Source organism: Prorops nasuta, unplaced genomic scaffold (genome assembly GCF_024137725.1).
Source record: "Prorops nasuta isolate Cenicafe-Biocafe unplaced genomic scaffold, Cenicafe_Pnas_1.2 PNAS00010, whole genome shotgun sequence".
NCBI classification, from domain to species: Eukaryota; Metazoa; Arthropoda; class Insecta; order Hymenoptera; family Bethylidae; genus Prorops; species Prorops nasuta.
In genome coordinates, this window is record NW_027116807.1 from 5048699 (window position 1) to 5066898 (window position 18200).

The 18200-nt window shown below is 42.0% G+C and overlaps 1 protein-coding gene across 6 annotated transcripts in view; it reads left to right on the plus strand.

Annotated features, from left to right (window-relative positions):
* RapGAP1 (Rap GTPase activating protein 1) overlaps positions 1-18200 on the plus strand; it is a 115274-nt gene that overhangs the window by 81509 nt on the left and 15565 nt on the right. Inside the window, exon 1 of one of the 6 annotated variants that reach the window (XM_066732931.1) lies at positions 2893-3835. The exons of the other annotated variants lie outside the window; for them this stretch is intronic. Coding sequence (XP_066589028.1) covers positions 3605-3835 — 231 coding nt within the window. The 5' untranslated portion in view covers positions 2893-3604. Of the gene's footprint in view, positions 1-2892; positions 3836-18200 lie in introns of those variants that run through there. 6 annotated transcript variants of the gene reach the window in all.

Sequence of the window (18200 nt, forward strand, 5' to 3'; positions counted from 1 at the left end):
TAGGCAAAGTTTAAATATTGTATTTACGTGTGTGTGTGTGTGTGTGCGTTTCTACAGTCCGGTAGAATTTTGTGAATGGCTCGAAAAGCTCCAACGTAATTGCTTTTATCCGCGATAATTTTTTACAAGCGAGCAAATAGAGGGACGAATTAGATAATAGAAATATTAAAGCGGGATGAATGTTACGTGTATGGGATAGATTTTTGGTTATTGAAAATTGGCGATATTGAGAGGGAAAGTCGATATCGCGATATCTGTTATTTGCCTACGCTTAGTGGATTTTCAAGGGAGACCTATAGACGTGGCCAAACGTTCTCTCTATTGGCCTATTTGTCTAGTAACGAGTGGTGCGTAACGCAATATCCTCTGATTGAAAATAGAATTTTTGCAGCATCGCAATTACAGTATAGCGAGTGGAGGAGGAGGATACAAAGCTAAATTTCAAATTCAAATCATTCGATAAACCACGTAATTATCCCTTCCCGAATCAAGCTTTCTTATCTCGACGATGCACGAGGGCCAGCGGAATAATTTTCCCGGCCAAGTACCTAGTATTCTTCTCAAGGATGCAATTGGCCGAGTTTTCGATCAAGTACGTCGCTTATTCCGACTACGAGGAGGAGGGACCTTGACTGTCAAACTCCTCTCGGCTGAGGGGGTGGAACAAGGTTAATACGCTTTTCAAGAGTTTTCTCGAAAGCAGCCGGGAGGGAATTTGTTGGGAAATGTAAAACTTTCTTTAGAGATTTCGAGTATCGAGACGCATTTATCCGTGATCGTTCGAATACTCTGGAAATTCAATGGAATAATCTGCCAATTGTTCTAAGCAGGGGATGGAGAACAAGGCTCATGTACGGGTTTTGAAGGTTTTTTTGGAATTAGGGGGAAGGGGTTAAAGGTTAGAAACATTTCAAATATATTTCAGACGCATTTGTCCATGACCGTTCGAATACTTTGGGAATTTAATAAAATGACCTTCAAAGTGTTCCTCGCTAAAGATGGAGAACAAGGTTGATACGTTTTTTAAAGGTTTTTTTGACAATTATTGGGAAGGGATGGAAGATTAGAAACATTAAAAAAAATGTCCAAATGCATTTATCCATAATCATCGGAATACTCCAAAAATTCAATAAAATCTATCCAAAGTGTTCTTACTAAGGGATGAAGAACAAACTTGATAGGTTTTTCGAAGCTTCTTTAAAAATAATAGGTAAGGAGGTTAAAGATTAGAAACATTTAAAATATATCCAGACGCATTTGTCCATAACCGTGTGGACAGTTTGGAAAAGTTGGTTTTCGGTTGCAGGAAGTTCAATGAAATAATGTTCGAGGGAGACAAAGAAAGGGGGAAGCCATTACCTATATAGGTATACCTATATAGAGGCAGAGCGAAAACAAGTCGACCACGAAATGACATCCGCTATCCTGCGCCGTGCCGTGTCAGTCTGTTTCCTCTCGGGTTCACCTTGTGCCACCTGGCCTCCCTCCCTTGCGCTTAGCCTACCCTGCAAGAATTTTTCCTTTATCCCGAACAAACACCGCAGCCGCTCCAAACCTGTGCCAACAGCTTTCATCCTTGCACTTGGCACAAACCCTCTCCTCTCCCTTTCCTCTCTTACTATATATATATATATATATATATATACCTAATACTCTCGTAGCGAGTCTCAATTTGAAATTCACCTCGAAAACGACTCGATCAAATATTATCGAGTATCCTATTTTATTCCCATCTTTATTTTCACAAGCTTCTCCGTACTTTTACACCGAGACGAAAGATCGTTTCATCCAAATAAATCATTGTTCGAAGTAGACAGTGTCGAGAGAAAATATTTACTCTCGATTTTCATGAAATTAAAAATTGAATTAATTGAATTTTATTCGATAGAAGTTGTCTGTTTTTCAATTCTTTTTGGATTTTCTATAATGCTTCAACATTTTTTGGCACACCTTCAGAGCTGAGAGAGAATTATTTTTTACACTATTGTGAAATTGTACTTCAAAACTATTTTTAAAGTTTTCTTCATTTTAACTGGGAATCTTTTTTTTTGTTTTATACACTATTAATCACTAATACCTTTACTCCTAATTCAAAATCATTCGATCAAAGTTCACGAAACATATCAATATATTCCTTTGTGCTCTAAAAATTGCATCGATCCATAATAAGCAAACAAAAACTATAATTTCACGATTTCCCTACATATTTTCATTCCGACACCTTAAACCACACCTATACTCAGCAACCCCCCCACCAAACTTCAAAATCCCTCCAAAAACAAGAACATACCCACCAAACTCGCCTCTACTCAAAAACCACCCCACAATAAAAAAGGAAAACTCTCCCTAATTTGTCAAATTCTAATAAATCCTCAATTACTCCAACACGATAACACAAAAATGATCCACCAAACCCCTTAACCTCGCCAGCCGCGTTAATCTCCAGCTGATTTGAATTTTCCGTTAAGGAGAATCGCAAAAAGAGAGAAAGACGCAGTGTGTGTGACAGCATCGGAGTGGGAGTAGAAAGAAAAAAATTGACTATGTATACGAGAGCGAGCGACGAGCGTTTTGCGTCTGGAGAGTAAATAGGAGAGGGGGTACAGCAGCGTTCTCCAACTGAAAGTCGAACGAGAGAGAGAGAGAGCCAGTGGTGGCCACGTACGAAGGAGGGAGATCGAATTATCTCTTGAGGGGGGGGTACGAAAGACTGGTCGACGAACGGGACGATTGCGACGAGACTGAAAGGAGGGGGGAGAGTAGCGTGCGGGAGCCAGAGGCACAGCCAGCCCCAACCCAACCCAACCCAACGTATCCAACAAGCGAAGAACGCCGCTCGGAACCGAGTCCTCCGAGGCGAGCGAGCACAGTCGCACTCCTGCCGTGCTTCACGCTGTACTACGTGCTACTTTGGTCGAGCCGCTTCTCACTTTGCTCGCTCCGAGTCGTGTGCGCTGCTTCGCCCACACCTACACACCCTTCTCTTCCCTTCTCGTCTCTCCCCCCAACCGACACAACCTCCCGTAAGTCAAACTCGCGCGTGCTCTCCACTCCGTGTAAACACTTTCTCTCCGCACGCTTCGCATATACAGAGTCGACCTCGGCTCCCGAGCGCCGAGTCCGTGGAGAACCAACCGCGAGATCGCGACGTGGGCGAGCAGCGCCGGATCGAACCCGAGGAAACTCGATAAATCGCCGTACCGAGTTTCTGCATCCCACGATCTTTGATTCGCGCGAATATGAGACCAGTGAGAATTGTGAAGGTGATGTTGAAGAGTGAGGAAGACCCTGAAGAGGATTGATCAGTTCTCTGTTTGGAGTCAAAAAGAGATTCTTCGGGGTGCCCCTTCGTCTCTCGGTGCACGGTCGATCGCGACTCGATCCGACAACGTTCGTAGCTCGCCGAGAACCTGAAGAGGGGGGTGGGGGGGGAGGTGTCCCGTGTACCAGAGCGTTGTACAAGGAGAACCAGCGTCGAGCGAGTCTCGACCTCGCTCCGCGGTTGTTTCCTTTGGAATAAAGAAGACTCGCTGTGTTCTTCAGGGTTGAGCTCGTCGAGCAGCAAGTTGGATGCATATGATGAAGAAACGCGATAGGTGCGCGAATGCTAGATGAGCAGCGAACCTTGCGGAAGAATAGCTGGGAAAAAGTGCGCGGACCGCTTCGGAGCCAGTGGGTTTGTTATTGTTTGGCTAAAAGGCCAGCGGTTATGATGGGGGTACTGAGGTGGAGGCACGATCTCAGATCGGAGGCCGCCGGCCAGCAGAGGCCGGCCGCGGAACGTTCCAACGGCCACAATGCGCATGCGCACACGCTACCTAAACTCTTGTCCCAGGTAAGTCACTCCTTTGCGCGCTTTTCATCTCTTTTATCGTTTATTCTTCCCGAAGAGAGTTTTTAACACTCGATTGGACGGTTCTTGTTGCGAAATTATTGCGACGTCTTCAGGAGGGTGGGGGGGGGGGGGGGGACGGAAAGATGCCGTTGAGATATCTATAGATATGTGTGTGTGTGTGTGTGTAGAGAGAGAGACCAAATTGGATCGCTGATATCTCGCTGCTGATCTCGCCGTGTACTTGAACCTGCTGTTATGTTCCTAATAACAGGCATAGTCGAGGCAACAATCTGTGAAGACAATGCAACGGCGCGTATATACGTGTGCATAAATATAGCGCATCTTCTAACGGACAGCCTTAATAAGAAAAGTATACTCGATCCAATTTGCCTCTCCTCGAGTGTGTATATATAGATATAGTCTTGTTTTAAGGTTTTTTCTCCATTCGAATAGTACGTCAGTCATTGCGAAATTTGGTTCTCGTTATAATAGAGTCGTTGTTTCGTTTCGTGCGAGTCTTTTGCGTGTATAGGGTTAAACTTGGTGGGATGTGAAATTTATCTCGTTTCTTTGCTTAATATTCGAGACTCGGGATCGATGATCTATGCGCACTGCGAATGTATTTTGATAAAGGATACTTGCTCCAATTTGCCTCTTCGAGTATACGACTTTTTTTTAATCTTTTCCTTCGATTCGATAGTCGTTGTTTCGTTAAAGAAATCTTTCGTGTATAAGGTTAAACTTGGTGGGATATGAGATTTATCTCGTGTCTTTGGTTAATCTTCGAGACTATAGCGATCGATGATCTATACATTCTGGAAGTATTTCAACATTTTGGATTCTATTGACACACTCTTCTAGTGGACAGTTTTAACAGGAAAAGTAATACTCGCTCCAATTTGCCTCTTCGAGTATACAAAACCTTTCAATCTTTTCACTCGATTCAAAAAATACATCGATCCTCGCAGAACACGAGCCTTCCACATCTAGGATCAAACTTGGTACAATGTAAAATTTGTCTCGCGATCGATGATCTATAACTCGGAAAATGTTTTACCACTGGATCGCACATAGAAATTGAAGGAAAATCTGAATATATGAGGTGCCAAGTAGATCCCTATCGAATCTTTAAAAAAACTCTTATATACTCTACAGATAAACCTTACATACATATAACTCCAATTCGGTTCTTATCAGTTTATTTATAGAAACGCACTGGTATTTAAAAACTTTACTTCTTTAACTGTAGTATCAGCCTCGATAATTGGAAAATTAATCATTTCACAATTAATGCATTTGGTTTCATAACAACTCGAAGCTGCATTGTATTATCTTCGATAGATCCTCTCCAGTAAATATATATATATATATATATATAGTTAAGGCTCACAGAAGAATAAAGCAGCAAGAAAGGGAGAGGTATGGTATATACTAACTGTAAGTTCTCGTATAGATGAAGTGCTCGTTGTAATTTTCCTCGAGAAGGAGATCCCCGTTACTCCTTCGTTCCGCACCGCGAGACGCTTTAAAAAGTTTCATTTTCCCATGACCGTTCGCGTTGGTTTCAGCCTCCTCAGACTGAGTCCCAATGCGCGCGAGGCGCGTCCTGCTCTATTCATCTGCGCAAACACACCTACTTACGCACACACACACATACACACACTGAAAGAAGAAATTTCTTTGCGCCATCGTGTCGTACATTTGTACGTTAGGTACTCGGCGACAGCGTTGGACTGGAAGTGAAATGTGGTGTTGGAGGGGGGGGGGGGGGGGGTAAAGAAAAAAAGAGCTTTAACGCGAATCTTCATAAGGCCTCTCTCTCTCTCTCTCTCTCTATCCCTATGGTTGCGAGAGAGTGTCTCCCATAGAATGACGAGTTTTTGTGCGTTAGCCATTATAACTCGCGTTTCATCCCTCGGTCGTCGTATGCACGTGTGTGTAGGTGCGCTCGCATAAAGCCAAGCGAGAAGAGAAACGGAGGAGGCACGATGCTCGTATGTAATTATTCAAAAGGGTCCGAGTCCAGCGAGTTAAAGACTCGCTCGTTTAACGATCGACTAGCGAGCACGTGCCCCCCTTCGCGTTACCCGCTCTCTTCTTCTTCTTCTTCTTCTTCGTCTTCCTTACACTTTTCCCATTGCCAATGACACACACCAATTAGTGAAATTGCTTTACACGTTTATTCCATTCGCTATATGCGTCTCTCTACCGAGATAATATTATTATTATTGTTATTGGTATTTAGCAAATCAGTCTAATTGGTCAATAGTTTTTCCGTCTCTTAATATTCATCATTTTCTTCGTGATTAAATTAGTTTTTATAATATTTTTCCCCTTTTTTTATCGATTATTGCAATTTGTAGAAAATTTATAATTTTTTACACGTTTATTATTTAACTTGAAGAATTGTTTGGTTGGTTTAATTGTTTTTTAACTATATATATATATACTTATATTTGACAATGATTCGTCAGTGAAATCGCCCTAGAGCATGGAAAAAGGCTCGTATCTCTTTAATCGCAAGAAATATTAAATTTTTGTATAAAACCCTTTCTCCAAGCCTTTTACTATTCGCGTTGAGAAACAAGGCCTTGTGCAAATTTTTGATATCTCTTGTGCTTACGGAGTCGAGCGTTTCTCTCTTTCTGTGCTCTGTGTCGATTTAAGCAACAGACTCCTTTTATCATAAATAGTAAAAAGGTGAAAGAAAAATGGTAAAAAATTATTTAAACGTTTTCCCGAATATTGAGTATTTTCCTCTTTTATACTTACCTCTTAACAACAATACCTATATATATATATATATATATATATGAGTAAGACCAGTAATAATGAATTATATATAAAACTGCTATACAATCAAGCAAAGCTTTGTCCTCGAGCCGGACGAATCGAAGATCAGTATATATATACCTGGTTGAATTTTATTTCCGGTTGAAAAAATCACCTTCGACAACACCTATACATTCACATCGCTTTCCAAACTGGCTCGATCCTTCATTTATTTCTCTGCCAGACGTTCGCGGCTTACTGGCAAATTGCACGGTTCCCCCTCTCCCCCCTCTGCTCTTAATAGATCGTACACGAGCAGAGAGAGAGAGAGAGAGAGAGAGAGAGAGCGCGCAAAGGTACGGCACAAGGGCTAACGAGGAGGAAGAGAAAAATGGATGGAAGAAAAAAGGGACGAATAAATTCATCGCGCGTAAAACTCGAAAATTGTGGAGTCTCGTTGATTTAAAATTCACGGTACAATGCTTTCGCTCATATCAAATTCCTATGATATCTCTTTGAATGACGTTTGCTATGGGGGTGCTTAGCATATAAACCAGCGCGTCCAGCCAGTTCCCGTCAGCTCGTAAAAACTCCTCCGTTCTACTCGATCTTTCTTCGCAAACCTGCGATACGCGAGCCTCCAAAGACTTCTCACTCTCTCTCTCTCTCTCTCTCTCTCTCTCTCTCTCTCTCTCTCTCTCTCTCTCTCTCGAGTGCACGATTAACACGCGTCTGTTTCTTCCCGAAATTGTTATAAATAAAAAGATAAGTTATTTTGGAGATAAATAAGAAATTTGCTCCTCGGCTCGTGTATGATTTATTCCTGATAATTGATCACCTTGATCGATGCACGTGCTTTTGATGGGGGAGAGGGGGGAAAGGGGCAAAAGGTTTGAAAAGAAAAGGGGATCCCTAACGGAAATCAAAATTTTGTCCCTTTTTACGTTCGACGCTCGCTCGAACAGCTGTTCTCCAGTATGGTTCTCCGACTTTTTATATATATATATATATATATATATAGCACAGTGTGAGATGAAAGGTTATTATTGGTCGAAGAGACGAGTATGCTTTGGATATTTTGGAGCAGGACGAAGAGGGAAGGAAAGTTGCGCGAAGCCAGGTGCAAACCTGACTGTGCGGGTCGTCAGCTGCCTTCCACGAATAAGCTGAAGAAGAAGAAGAAGAAGAAGAAGGAAAAAATCGATTAGCGGAGAGGAGGCAGAATCCTTTCTCATTCTCACGTATCGCTATAACGCTTTGTTTACTCGCCTCGCAACGGCAAAATTCTATTATTCTCCAATCTTTAATTCGGTCCAATTTACAAGGTTGTTTACGAACAATAAGACGTTTCGGGGGAAACTTGATTTTTTCGACCTTAACCCCCTTTCGTCCGAGCTCGCCACACGCGTGTGTCCCGAAACTCGGTGGAACCAACCTTATCCGAAATGGAGCGGAGTGAAGGTGATGACACGAGGAAGGGAATGGAGAGGGGGGGGGGGGAGATTAATTAGGTTAGGCCGCCCGCGGTGACTCGCGTAAACGATTAGATTTTCTCGCTCGGAGTTTGTGCTATTTACGAAGCTGCAGCCTGGTGTGGGTTGGTTCGCCGTTGCCCGCTGGCTTCCCGGTGCCTTTCCCTGCTCTCTGCAGGCCACCGTTACTCGATCAACCACTAATATATCGGATTCCATATACGGCGAAACTTGATTATCAATATTCCAATTATTCTATCCACCTAAATATCGTCGCACTAATATATCGAACATCACCGAGCGCGTATTATTATTATAATATTCGAGAAGACTCGAGCGATAGTCGTGTGATATTTTGAAATTTTTAAAAAGAACCCCTTCCCCTTCTGCTGTACACAATGGTTTATAAGAGGATACGCATAAGACGGTCTTTGGCAGACGACACCAAATCTGCAAAATTCAACGAGGCAATCCTATCGGCTGCATATCGATCACGCGCCACGCGTGAAAATCCAGTTCCACGTTGGATATATACATCAGTCAAGGTTTACTCGAGTCCCTCTCTCTCTCTCTTATAATTCAACCACTGGCTTATAGTCGCAGAAACAGAAATAAGAAAATTTCCGGGAAATTAATTCGTAAATATGTTCAAATTTATTACTAAAAATCTTGTTGATTTAAAAATTAACGGCAAACCAAAAAAAAATGTTTTTTAAATTCACAAAAGTAATCTTAAAGACATACCGAAGGACTTTAAGAATTCTCCAAATACATTATACAATTACACTCTCAACAAAAAATACATTGTTAATCCAACAAACGTGAAACCCTAAAAAACAATCAATCCTCACAGGTACGTGTATTCCACGCGATAAAAGCGATAAAAAAACGGTCGAAGCGATTTTCGTACAAGATAACTTCGGCCCGCGTTGTTCTCCAAACGATAAGTCGACGTAACGCGTGAGCCAATACGCGCGCTATATCGCTCGTTCCGAGCGATGGAATTATCGAATTTCGGCCACAAAGTTTTAACCGGATTTATGGCAGTACCGAACAAGCACGATCGGTTTGCCGTTAGCCCGCGGATTAATTCCTATTTGCTCCTCGAAATAAAACACTCGAGCTGTAATCCTTGTAAAAACTTGGGAAACGCGCAAAGATTGGGCCCGTAAACCGCGTTGCTTCATCCTTTCAAAGGCGAACGCCGCGCGCGATCAAAACCGGAAACGCAACAATAATATCAGCGTTCAGAGGTGCGTCCGCGTTTCTTTCAACCTACATATATATATATATATATATACGTGTGTACTAAAAAGTGTACGCGTGTAATTGTAAGAGACCGAACAAGTGGGCCCGAAAGACCCTGGCCCACTTTTTCACTTTCTTTTTCCTAAATCTTTCTCAGCGATCCAAGTGGAAGAGGAGGAAATGTTCAACGCGACGAATCACGGAATTAATCCTCGAGTACCGATCGTGCATTCTACGAGACGATAACGGGGAGGGAGAGAAGAGATTGGCCAAAGACAATTTCATTCCAGGCACACCTCTTCTTCTCTCTTATGCATACGGGGACCAAATGGGCGCGTCTAACAATGCCCCCCCCCCCTCCTCCTCCCTCCCGACTGCTCATGCTGAATTATTCATTCTCGCGACAGACTCTCTATTTCTGTCCTCTTTTGTACAATACAGTCTGGTAACCTCTTCTTCTTCTTCTCACCCCCTCCCCCTCCCTATACTCTAATTTCTCTCTCTCTCTCCAGCTTATTGCCACCCTTTTCCAACGTTTTATTCCCTAGCAGCAAACTACAACTGTACACCGTGGAAAACGCTGATACTCGAGCCTCCTCTTATCACGGTTCCCCGTGATAACGCTATCCGCTCGATTTGTATTTGTAAAACGCTGCCACACGGCCTTCAATAATGGCGATAAAAATTCTTCGCCTTTTACCCCAATCTTCGCGAGTCTCGTGCCCCACTCTCCGTTCCTTCCTCCCTCCCACCTCCCCTTTCTCGAGGTCTCCGACGAATCACGCTCCGTAACATTAGTCGCGATAAAATTCTACGTTGCGTAACCGCTCGTTTCTTCGCTACGTCCAACGCGATTTTTCAGGTGAGACCACTTTTTTTTTTCTTTATACAGGAGAGTGCTGTTCTTTTTCGCTGTTGTACCAAAGACCTTGACGAGGGTCGAGGGAAAGTTTATTTATTTATATATATATATATATACGATTTTAGAAAGCGAGTGGTTGAGTGTGTGGAGATTTGGATGGTTTTTGGGATCGCAGGGAAAAGCATTGTTTTTCTCTCGATGAAAACCAGCTGATATTTGCGAGGCTTATATTAGAGTTAGGTGGAGGGGGGGGGGGGGGGGGGTGGCAGCTCGTAGTCGAATAATACCGATGGATCGACGGTAGCAAAAAGTTTCCGTCTAATGGTTATGCGAGCCTCTTCTTGATTAGTGTAATCAGAATCGTGCTGGGGCTACATCGAGAAGATTTCTTGCACATAAAAGGGAACAAAGAGTGGCGTGCTGTAATTGGATGCCCTTGCGCACTCGACTTTACTGCACTCGAGAATCGTCTTCCTTTTTCTTTCCTCATTTCCCCCTCCCCCCGCCCCTCTGCACCCCGTTACTCTATATAGCTTCCCTCTTTTTTCTCTAATACACCAAGCTGCAAGAATCATCCGAGAACCATAAATATAACTCCGCCTCGTAAAACTCCTATTGAAAAATTTATCCGGAAAATCAATTTTCATTTAACGCCTTCCTCCGTCCTTTTCCCTATCGGCTTCTTCACTCTTTCAACGTTTCTTTACCGTAACCGATATAAATGTACACAGTGATTTCTTTCTCTCTCCTCGAAGCTGAATGGCATTTTGGAATTTTTAATCGTCGCACGATTGTTTTAACGTACGTAACGGTAGATTGGAAAATTTATCCGGAAAATCAATTTTCATTCAACAGCTTCGTCCTTTTCTCTCGACTTTTCCACTTTTAAGATTTCTTTACCGTAACCAGTAAAATTTCTAGTGATTTCTTTCTCTCCTAGAAGTTAAATGACATTTTGGAATTTTTAATCGCTGTACGATTGTTTTAACACAAAACAGTATAGATTGGAAAATTTGTCCTGAAAATCAATTTTCATTCAACAGCTTCGTCCTTTTCTCTCGATTTCTCCACTTTCAACGTTTCTTTAACGTAACCGATATAAATGTCCAATGATTTTTTCTCCTCACGGTTAAACGGTATTTTGGAAGACTCTCCGAGAGTCCTTATGGCGCGAAGCAACCATTTACCAAATTTCCACCATTCGTCTACCCCCACCCTCCCCCTCAGCACCACGTGACACCTGTCATCCGTCACCTGCCACGTGCGATCCTCTCAAACTTTCCTCCATTCATCGCCAAACATTTCAAACTCTTATCAACCTCGCGTTATTAATATATTCTATATATATATGCAATTATCGTTAAAACCCTCTTAAGCACCAAAAATATCTCTGATATATTTCAATAATAATACAAAATCCTACGACAATTTTTCTCGGAATATTTTCGAAAAGCTGCTTGTTAAGCATGGCTCCCATTGTTGTTTTCATCGCGTACGGCACACGTGTAGAGTCGCAAGTATATACGTGGGTTCGCGTGTGTCTGTGTGTGTGTGTGTGTGTGTGCGTGCTTACACGCCAGAGTATTTATGATGAAGGAACCAGACGATGAATCTACACCCACGCAGTTAACACGGGGTCGCCGGATAATACTACAAACTCCCCGTTTGTCAAGGGTTAAAGAGAACCACCCCCTCGTTCCACCCCTCCCTCTCACTGTACTCCTTTAATCCCCCAACACTCTCATTTCTCCTTCATCCCCTTTCCGAGTCTCACCAGTAAGCTGCAGCTCTCTCTCTCTCTCTCTCTGTGTGTTTATTAATACCCTGACTGCGTTGCTTTTTGCCACGCACAGTCCCTCTTCAGGGTGTCCACTCTACGTATATTTGTATTATTTTGTGTGTGCTGTATAGCTACCTTGCACTCTTTAAATTCCAACCTTTCTCGAACCTGCTTGCAAATTACGTATATATATATATATATATATATATGTTTATTATACAGCGTATCATATAGTTACGTGGCATTCTCAAAATTCCAACTTTTCTGGTTCAGTCGCACAGGTGTACACGCTCCGTACATACACATGCACACTTTTACAGGGTCTAGCACCGAATGTGTGCACCAGAGGATAGTCGCAAGAACTCATTTATCATATAGGTTGGACTCGGTGTTGGCATAGGCGCCGGAACCGTAGGTGCAATGCCGTGAGTGCACGTGCACTCGTAACTCGCTAAACTATTTAAAATTTAATCGATTATTTTAAATGCTGTACTCGTGTCGCTACACTGGCAAACTCTAAGGGTTCTCATTTTTCTTTCCCTGTTTTCTTAAGGTATAGCTATGTGCGAACCGAGCACCTATAGCAGTCGTGCTTCCCGTGCTCGTGACTCTTGTCACTCTTTGGAAAACCAAGTCGATTGATTATACAGATTTATAGAGAGATAAAAAGTGTGCAGAATTGATAAATTAAGCGTTCTTCTTTATACTTTTCTTATTTCACATAGAAATAATAATTTTGTCGCACTCTTTACTAAAGATTTCAAAAAGCGTCTATAAGAAAAAAGTTGAGTTGTTTAATATTTGCAGAAATACGCCAACTCTTCGGTTACTCCAATACGGATTTCACTGGTAGATCCCGCATACATTATTAGCTGCATTGCACTATCTAGTCGAAAGTTTTCCTGATATGCGCAATAATTAAGTGCACATTTACTTAAAACACAGTAGAGTTGTACTCAATTCCCAAAATCCAAAACCTTACCACCCTGAAGAGATCAGCGATGATACAAACAAGCCTCTCGTTGAAAAGAAATATTTTTCCATTCAGTTATATTGCAAGAAAATAGTTTTAATTGACAAAACACGCGAATCGATAAATAAAATGAGTTGTTGTTGTTTTTTTGTACCATTCGATCTTCGGACATTGAAAGATTTATCACAATTACGCTGGCGATGCCTCGTGTATATTTCCTACTTAAGGAAAGTACAGTGTATAGTGGCTGGCTCATAATTAACGAGGACGTTACTGATAAAAGCGACGAGGAGCAGCGGAAAACTAGAAAATTGCCGCTTGCGGCGGATCTCTCCTCGGTTGCTCATCAAGCTAAGCTCTCTTCAAGAACGAGAAACTTTTTTCGCGTCCAGACAACGCGATGAGGGGATTTCGGATGTTCGAAGAAAGGAAAAAGAGAGAAAAGTCTTTATTGACAAACACTCTGTAACAACCAATTTATGTACATATGTATATATACAAGAACAAAACAAAACTTAGCCTCGTGCATACAAAACTATTTATTTATTTTGCAAATCTTAACAATTTTATTTAAAAAATAATTAATAAAAAATTCATACTCAATTAAATAATGAAATTAATAAAAGTTTATATATCGCACATTCATCCCTTAAAGAAACCGAACAATAATCGAGAAAAGAAGGAAGTGATATCGAATGATTCAAATGACTCCCAAATGTTCGTCCAACGAGATAGGATGAGGATACGAGCTAGATGATTCGTTTTATATCGACTGATCCAAGATGCGTCTCTATTGTAACTCGCCATAAAGCGCCGATATATATATCCAACCGAATATTATTTCCTCCGGATAAATACGCCAGAATTATCGCAGCTAATTCATGACTCGGACGAGATTGGTCCGTTATCGGGAGGCTGCGTTTGGATCGATTTTCGGATTGACAAACTTGTTCGGAGCCGACTCGGCCCTAGAACGCACACACTATATATATATATATATAGCACCCTCCGTTGGACCATGCTTTGTCTAGACACTAGACGAATTTCCCTCTTCCCTCACGGTCGTTTGCATTCACCCCGGAAATTCTAGAAAGATCGAGATAAGAATATTGCCCGTTTCTATCCTCGGTATCCTTCTCCATCCCTCCCCCTTCTGTCAAAGGTCTGTTAAATGCGGCAGGGGCCCGTCAATGCACCTATTCCTACCTGCCACGTCGTTTTACCAGCAGATTCGTAGAATACCCTCTCCTCCCTCTATATTATCCTCACGAAGCACCAACATAACTGTGGTGTCTCCTCGCTCTCTTAAGAACCCTCCTCCTTTCCTGAATACTAAAATCTTCTTCCCTTCGGTCTACTGCTTTCAGCTTTCTCAATGGACGAGAACACGTAAACTCCAAACTCCAGACATGCCCGAAGCAGCCGTTAAATAACTTCTCGTCTGCTTTTCTCTCCTCGAGTTTTCCTACTTTATCATGCACGTACTCTGCTATATATATATATATATATTTTTTTTTTTAAAGAAAAGCTTAATAAAAAGATGTTAAAAGATGAATATTATTTTGTACATGAAATTGATGAACGTTTCTCGAGTGTGTTCATGAAAAAGGAATGCAAATTCATCGTAAAAGATTTGGTTAATGTTTAGAGTATCGAGTGGAAGCTTATCGGGGGAAAGGAGAATGGTCGGAATAAAAGTGACCATAAATGGCGTGGGCCACTTTTTCATTCTCGCCAGAGTCGAGTGTCTGTATGTACACGTATTGTACCGTGTCGTTGAGACTGTATCAGCCCATTGGAGATCTGCCTATATATGCCATAGGTTGGAACTTTCACTCGAATCTTCAGCATCTCCCGACTCGTGCTCGTAGCTACTCGGGCTCTGACTAGACACTTGCTTGGTGGGGTCGGGATAGCCGAGAGTCTACGAGATCCCTTCCTGGTGATCCTCGATCGAGTATCACCCACGTAAACTCGATGACTCACTTGCTTCGCAAACTCTCTCTCTCTCTCTCGTGTATAGTATAGCAATTGAAACCCGCACACAGCCTTTGTTTCGCGCCCCATTTTATCCTCTCCGTTCATCCTTCTTTTCCATCCCCCCTCCCTTCTCCTCAGTCGTCCTACGCCTGTCCCATCTTAACGCCCAGCATCAATTCCCTTTCCCAATAAAAACTTTTGCCAAGCATGGCAGACTACACGCTTAGTCATAGCCTATCTATTTCGAGAAGCAGAATCTCTCTTCTTGGCGAGTAATATTGCCTAGAAATATTGTCGAAACATCTTTCGCATATACGTGTACGAGAATCTTGGAACTTTGACGCTTGTCTGATGGAAAATTTGATGTCAAGTGAAACGCGAACCAAGTGATTCGTCGTTCGTTGAACAATTTCTTATTATTATTATTAAAAAGAGTGCAAAAGGGGCCATAGAAAAATCTGCTATTTTTCACTTTATTCCAAGCTTTTCTCCACTCGTAAAAACTCATTTGAATTAGAATGGAGAATCAGGGGCAAAGTGAATGTTGATGGGACGCAGTTATATGGCCAGAAGACATAGTCGAGCATAATAAAAGTGGATATTGTTGCATTTGCGGACTCGTGAGGCAGCCACCTCGCTGTTTTCATTATGTTTCTATGGAGCAATGTCACAGCTGCCTCTCTTTACGAGTGCCTCGACTAGGCTAGACGCACGCACAGTGCATGTATCTATGCACTCTCTCGACTATAGTGTATAATGTATTCTATTCTCTCTCTCTCTCTCTCTCTCTCTCTCTCTCTCTCATTATTCTCTAATAGATTTTGCACGACCAACTCGAACGCACACACCCAACGACAGCCAACCTACCTTTTTTGTCTCGTTCCAGCAAATCGTGGCTGACTCATAGTTACTCGAGCATAAATCTACTGCGTACGTTCACCGTGCAAACGTTACGTTTCAATTTGTTTTGTTTTGTTTTTTTTTTTTTTTTTTCATTTTGTTTCTATCGATTCATCGTGGTTTGGGAAGGCAAAGTTCGACGAGGAATATTGCACAGGTAATGGGGGTTCCCAAAGTGGGGGACACAGGTGCAGTGGTGTTTGGTGTGTTCCAGGAGACACCTTGGTGACTTCGATAATCGATATAGACCGCACTGACACACGATAAGCCCAGGAGGTGTCCATTCTCCCATCTTTTTCGTGGTTTTCAATAGTCACTCGGTAGTGTAGTTATATATATATATATATATATAGAGCATTCAGGTGCATCCTTCTCTCTTTAATGGTCTTGGTGAATCTTCTGTACAAACCCAGCAAAGTTCCAAGGCTTCTGCTTCTCCTCCTCCGTTGTACTTGAAAGAAAAACCCTTATTCGTCCCTTTATCCTCTTCCTTCAAACCTTAGAGTCTCACCGACCAACTTTTCTCTCCTTCGGTGATTAAATTTGGGCTAGGTGAGGAGCTTTGCTCAGCTCTTTCTTACTCTGTGCAATAATCACCAAGTTACAATTATCAAATATCTGAATAATTCAATATATTCTAGATAAAAAATTAATCAACTCGTAATTCTTTCCATAGAATTAAAGAGAAAAGCAAGTTATAAAAATTCTTCATAAATACAACAGAGGCAATATGGTTACCAGTGCGTGTGTATTTTATGAAAGGGGTGGTTGCTTAGGTCGATCGAATTAATGCACACGAGGAGTATAAATTTTCTCATAACGGATTGCTTTCCTTTTGGCATGTAGTGTGGTGCAAGGGTTGGGGGGTTGTCGTGGTGCGATTATAAACTTAACGACGATAATGAATGCTTCGCTGGGTGGACATGGGAACTAATGGAACGTTGCTATATACAATACAGCGAGCCACTATATATATATATATATATATATATATATATATGAGATGCGAAGAGAAAAGCTATCGCGTTGCTCTCCATTGCACCGCTCAATTTATCCACTCGACGATCGATTCGCTCCTCGCCGTTAATTCGATCTCCCCCCCCCCCCCTCCCTCCATTATTTATCAATAATATTATATATATTGCGCAGTCCCACGTCACCAACCGCGTAATACATAACTGCTAGACTTTTGAAAACCACTTTGCAACGATCGCAAGCGCGACGGTTTGTTTTCTCACAGAAAGAGAGCCTGTATTTTATTTTCTTTACGCAAGCACGTTTCGTCCCATTACGACCGCATCTATGATTTACAAGTCTTTGCATGCTGGCGCAATGCGACCGACCGAACGCCGCCGATACAATGCAATTCCCCATGCAGCAGGCTGCAATAGCGCACGTAATACTATACGCGTATACGTTCCTCAAATGACTCACCGACCGCGTGGCACACGGCTTGAAATTCACCCTGAAATCAATATTTTTTACCATTAACCTCTATGCAATACGCGCGTGTGTATTCGGTGGAAACCCTCTAGCAATTTGTCTCTCTTTGCGTACACGGAAGATAATGGAGACGCGTTGATCGTTCCTCTTTAAATAATTAATTTCGCAACGCGTTTTTGTCAATGGTTTTCCAAGTGTACAAAGTGTAATATTTTTTGGCTATTTTTGTGTGCAAAACTAAACATTCCTGAGTTTATGAATTTAGCAGAGGGAACGTAGCAATTAAAGGTCTGGGAGATCGATCGAAGGATTGAATAATACTGTATATATGTATGTATGTGTAGGAGAACAGCATTGCAAAGATATTTTCGAGCTCGAGTCGCGAATCGTGCTTGAAAATTGATGTGAATTGGAAAATGAAGAAAAATGAAAGAGAAAGAGAGTGGATTAAAAAAGCGGATGGGTTAGACAGCGGAAGGTCAACTTGACCCATTCGATTAAATTAAAATTCGCTAATTGGAAGCTTCCAGCAGATATTTGCAAATCGATTGATCTCTCTCTCTCTCTCACTTTTTTTTATCTATTTTTCTCTCTGCTCCTCTGGCTCCTCCTCCTGTTAATTAGCCGAGCAAAAAAATATTGTCCATCGATCTACACGGTTGGAGCTATGTACAAGGTGTCCGGTTAATTCGCATCGTTAAACGATAAATTCCTGTACAGCGAGTCGCTTTAAAGACAAGGATTTGTGCAATATTTTTCATAGAAATTTTAATGAAAAAATTGAAGGTTTCTCAATTCGCGAGACTTCCCGTTAGTCCTATAGGATTAAACTCGAGCAACGTGTCTGACCGATAAGGGAAGGTCATTGGATGGTTCGTTCTACCAATGGGGGAGGCCTCGGAGCACATGGAAATGTTAATCCTCGATAAAACTTT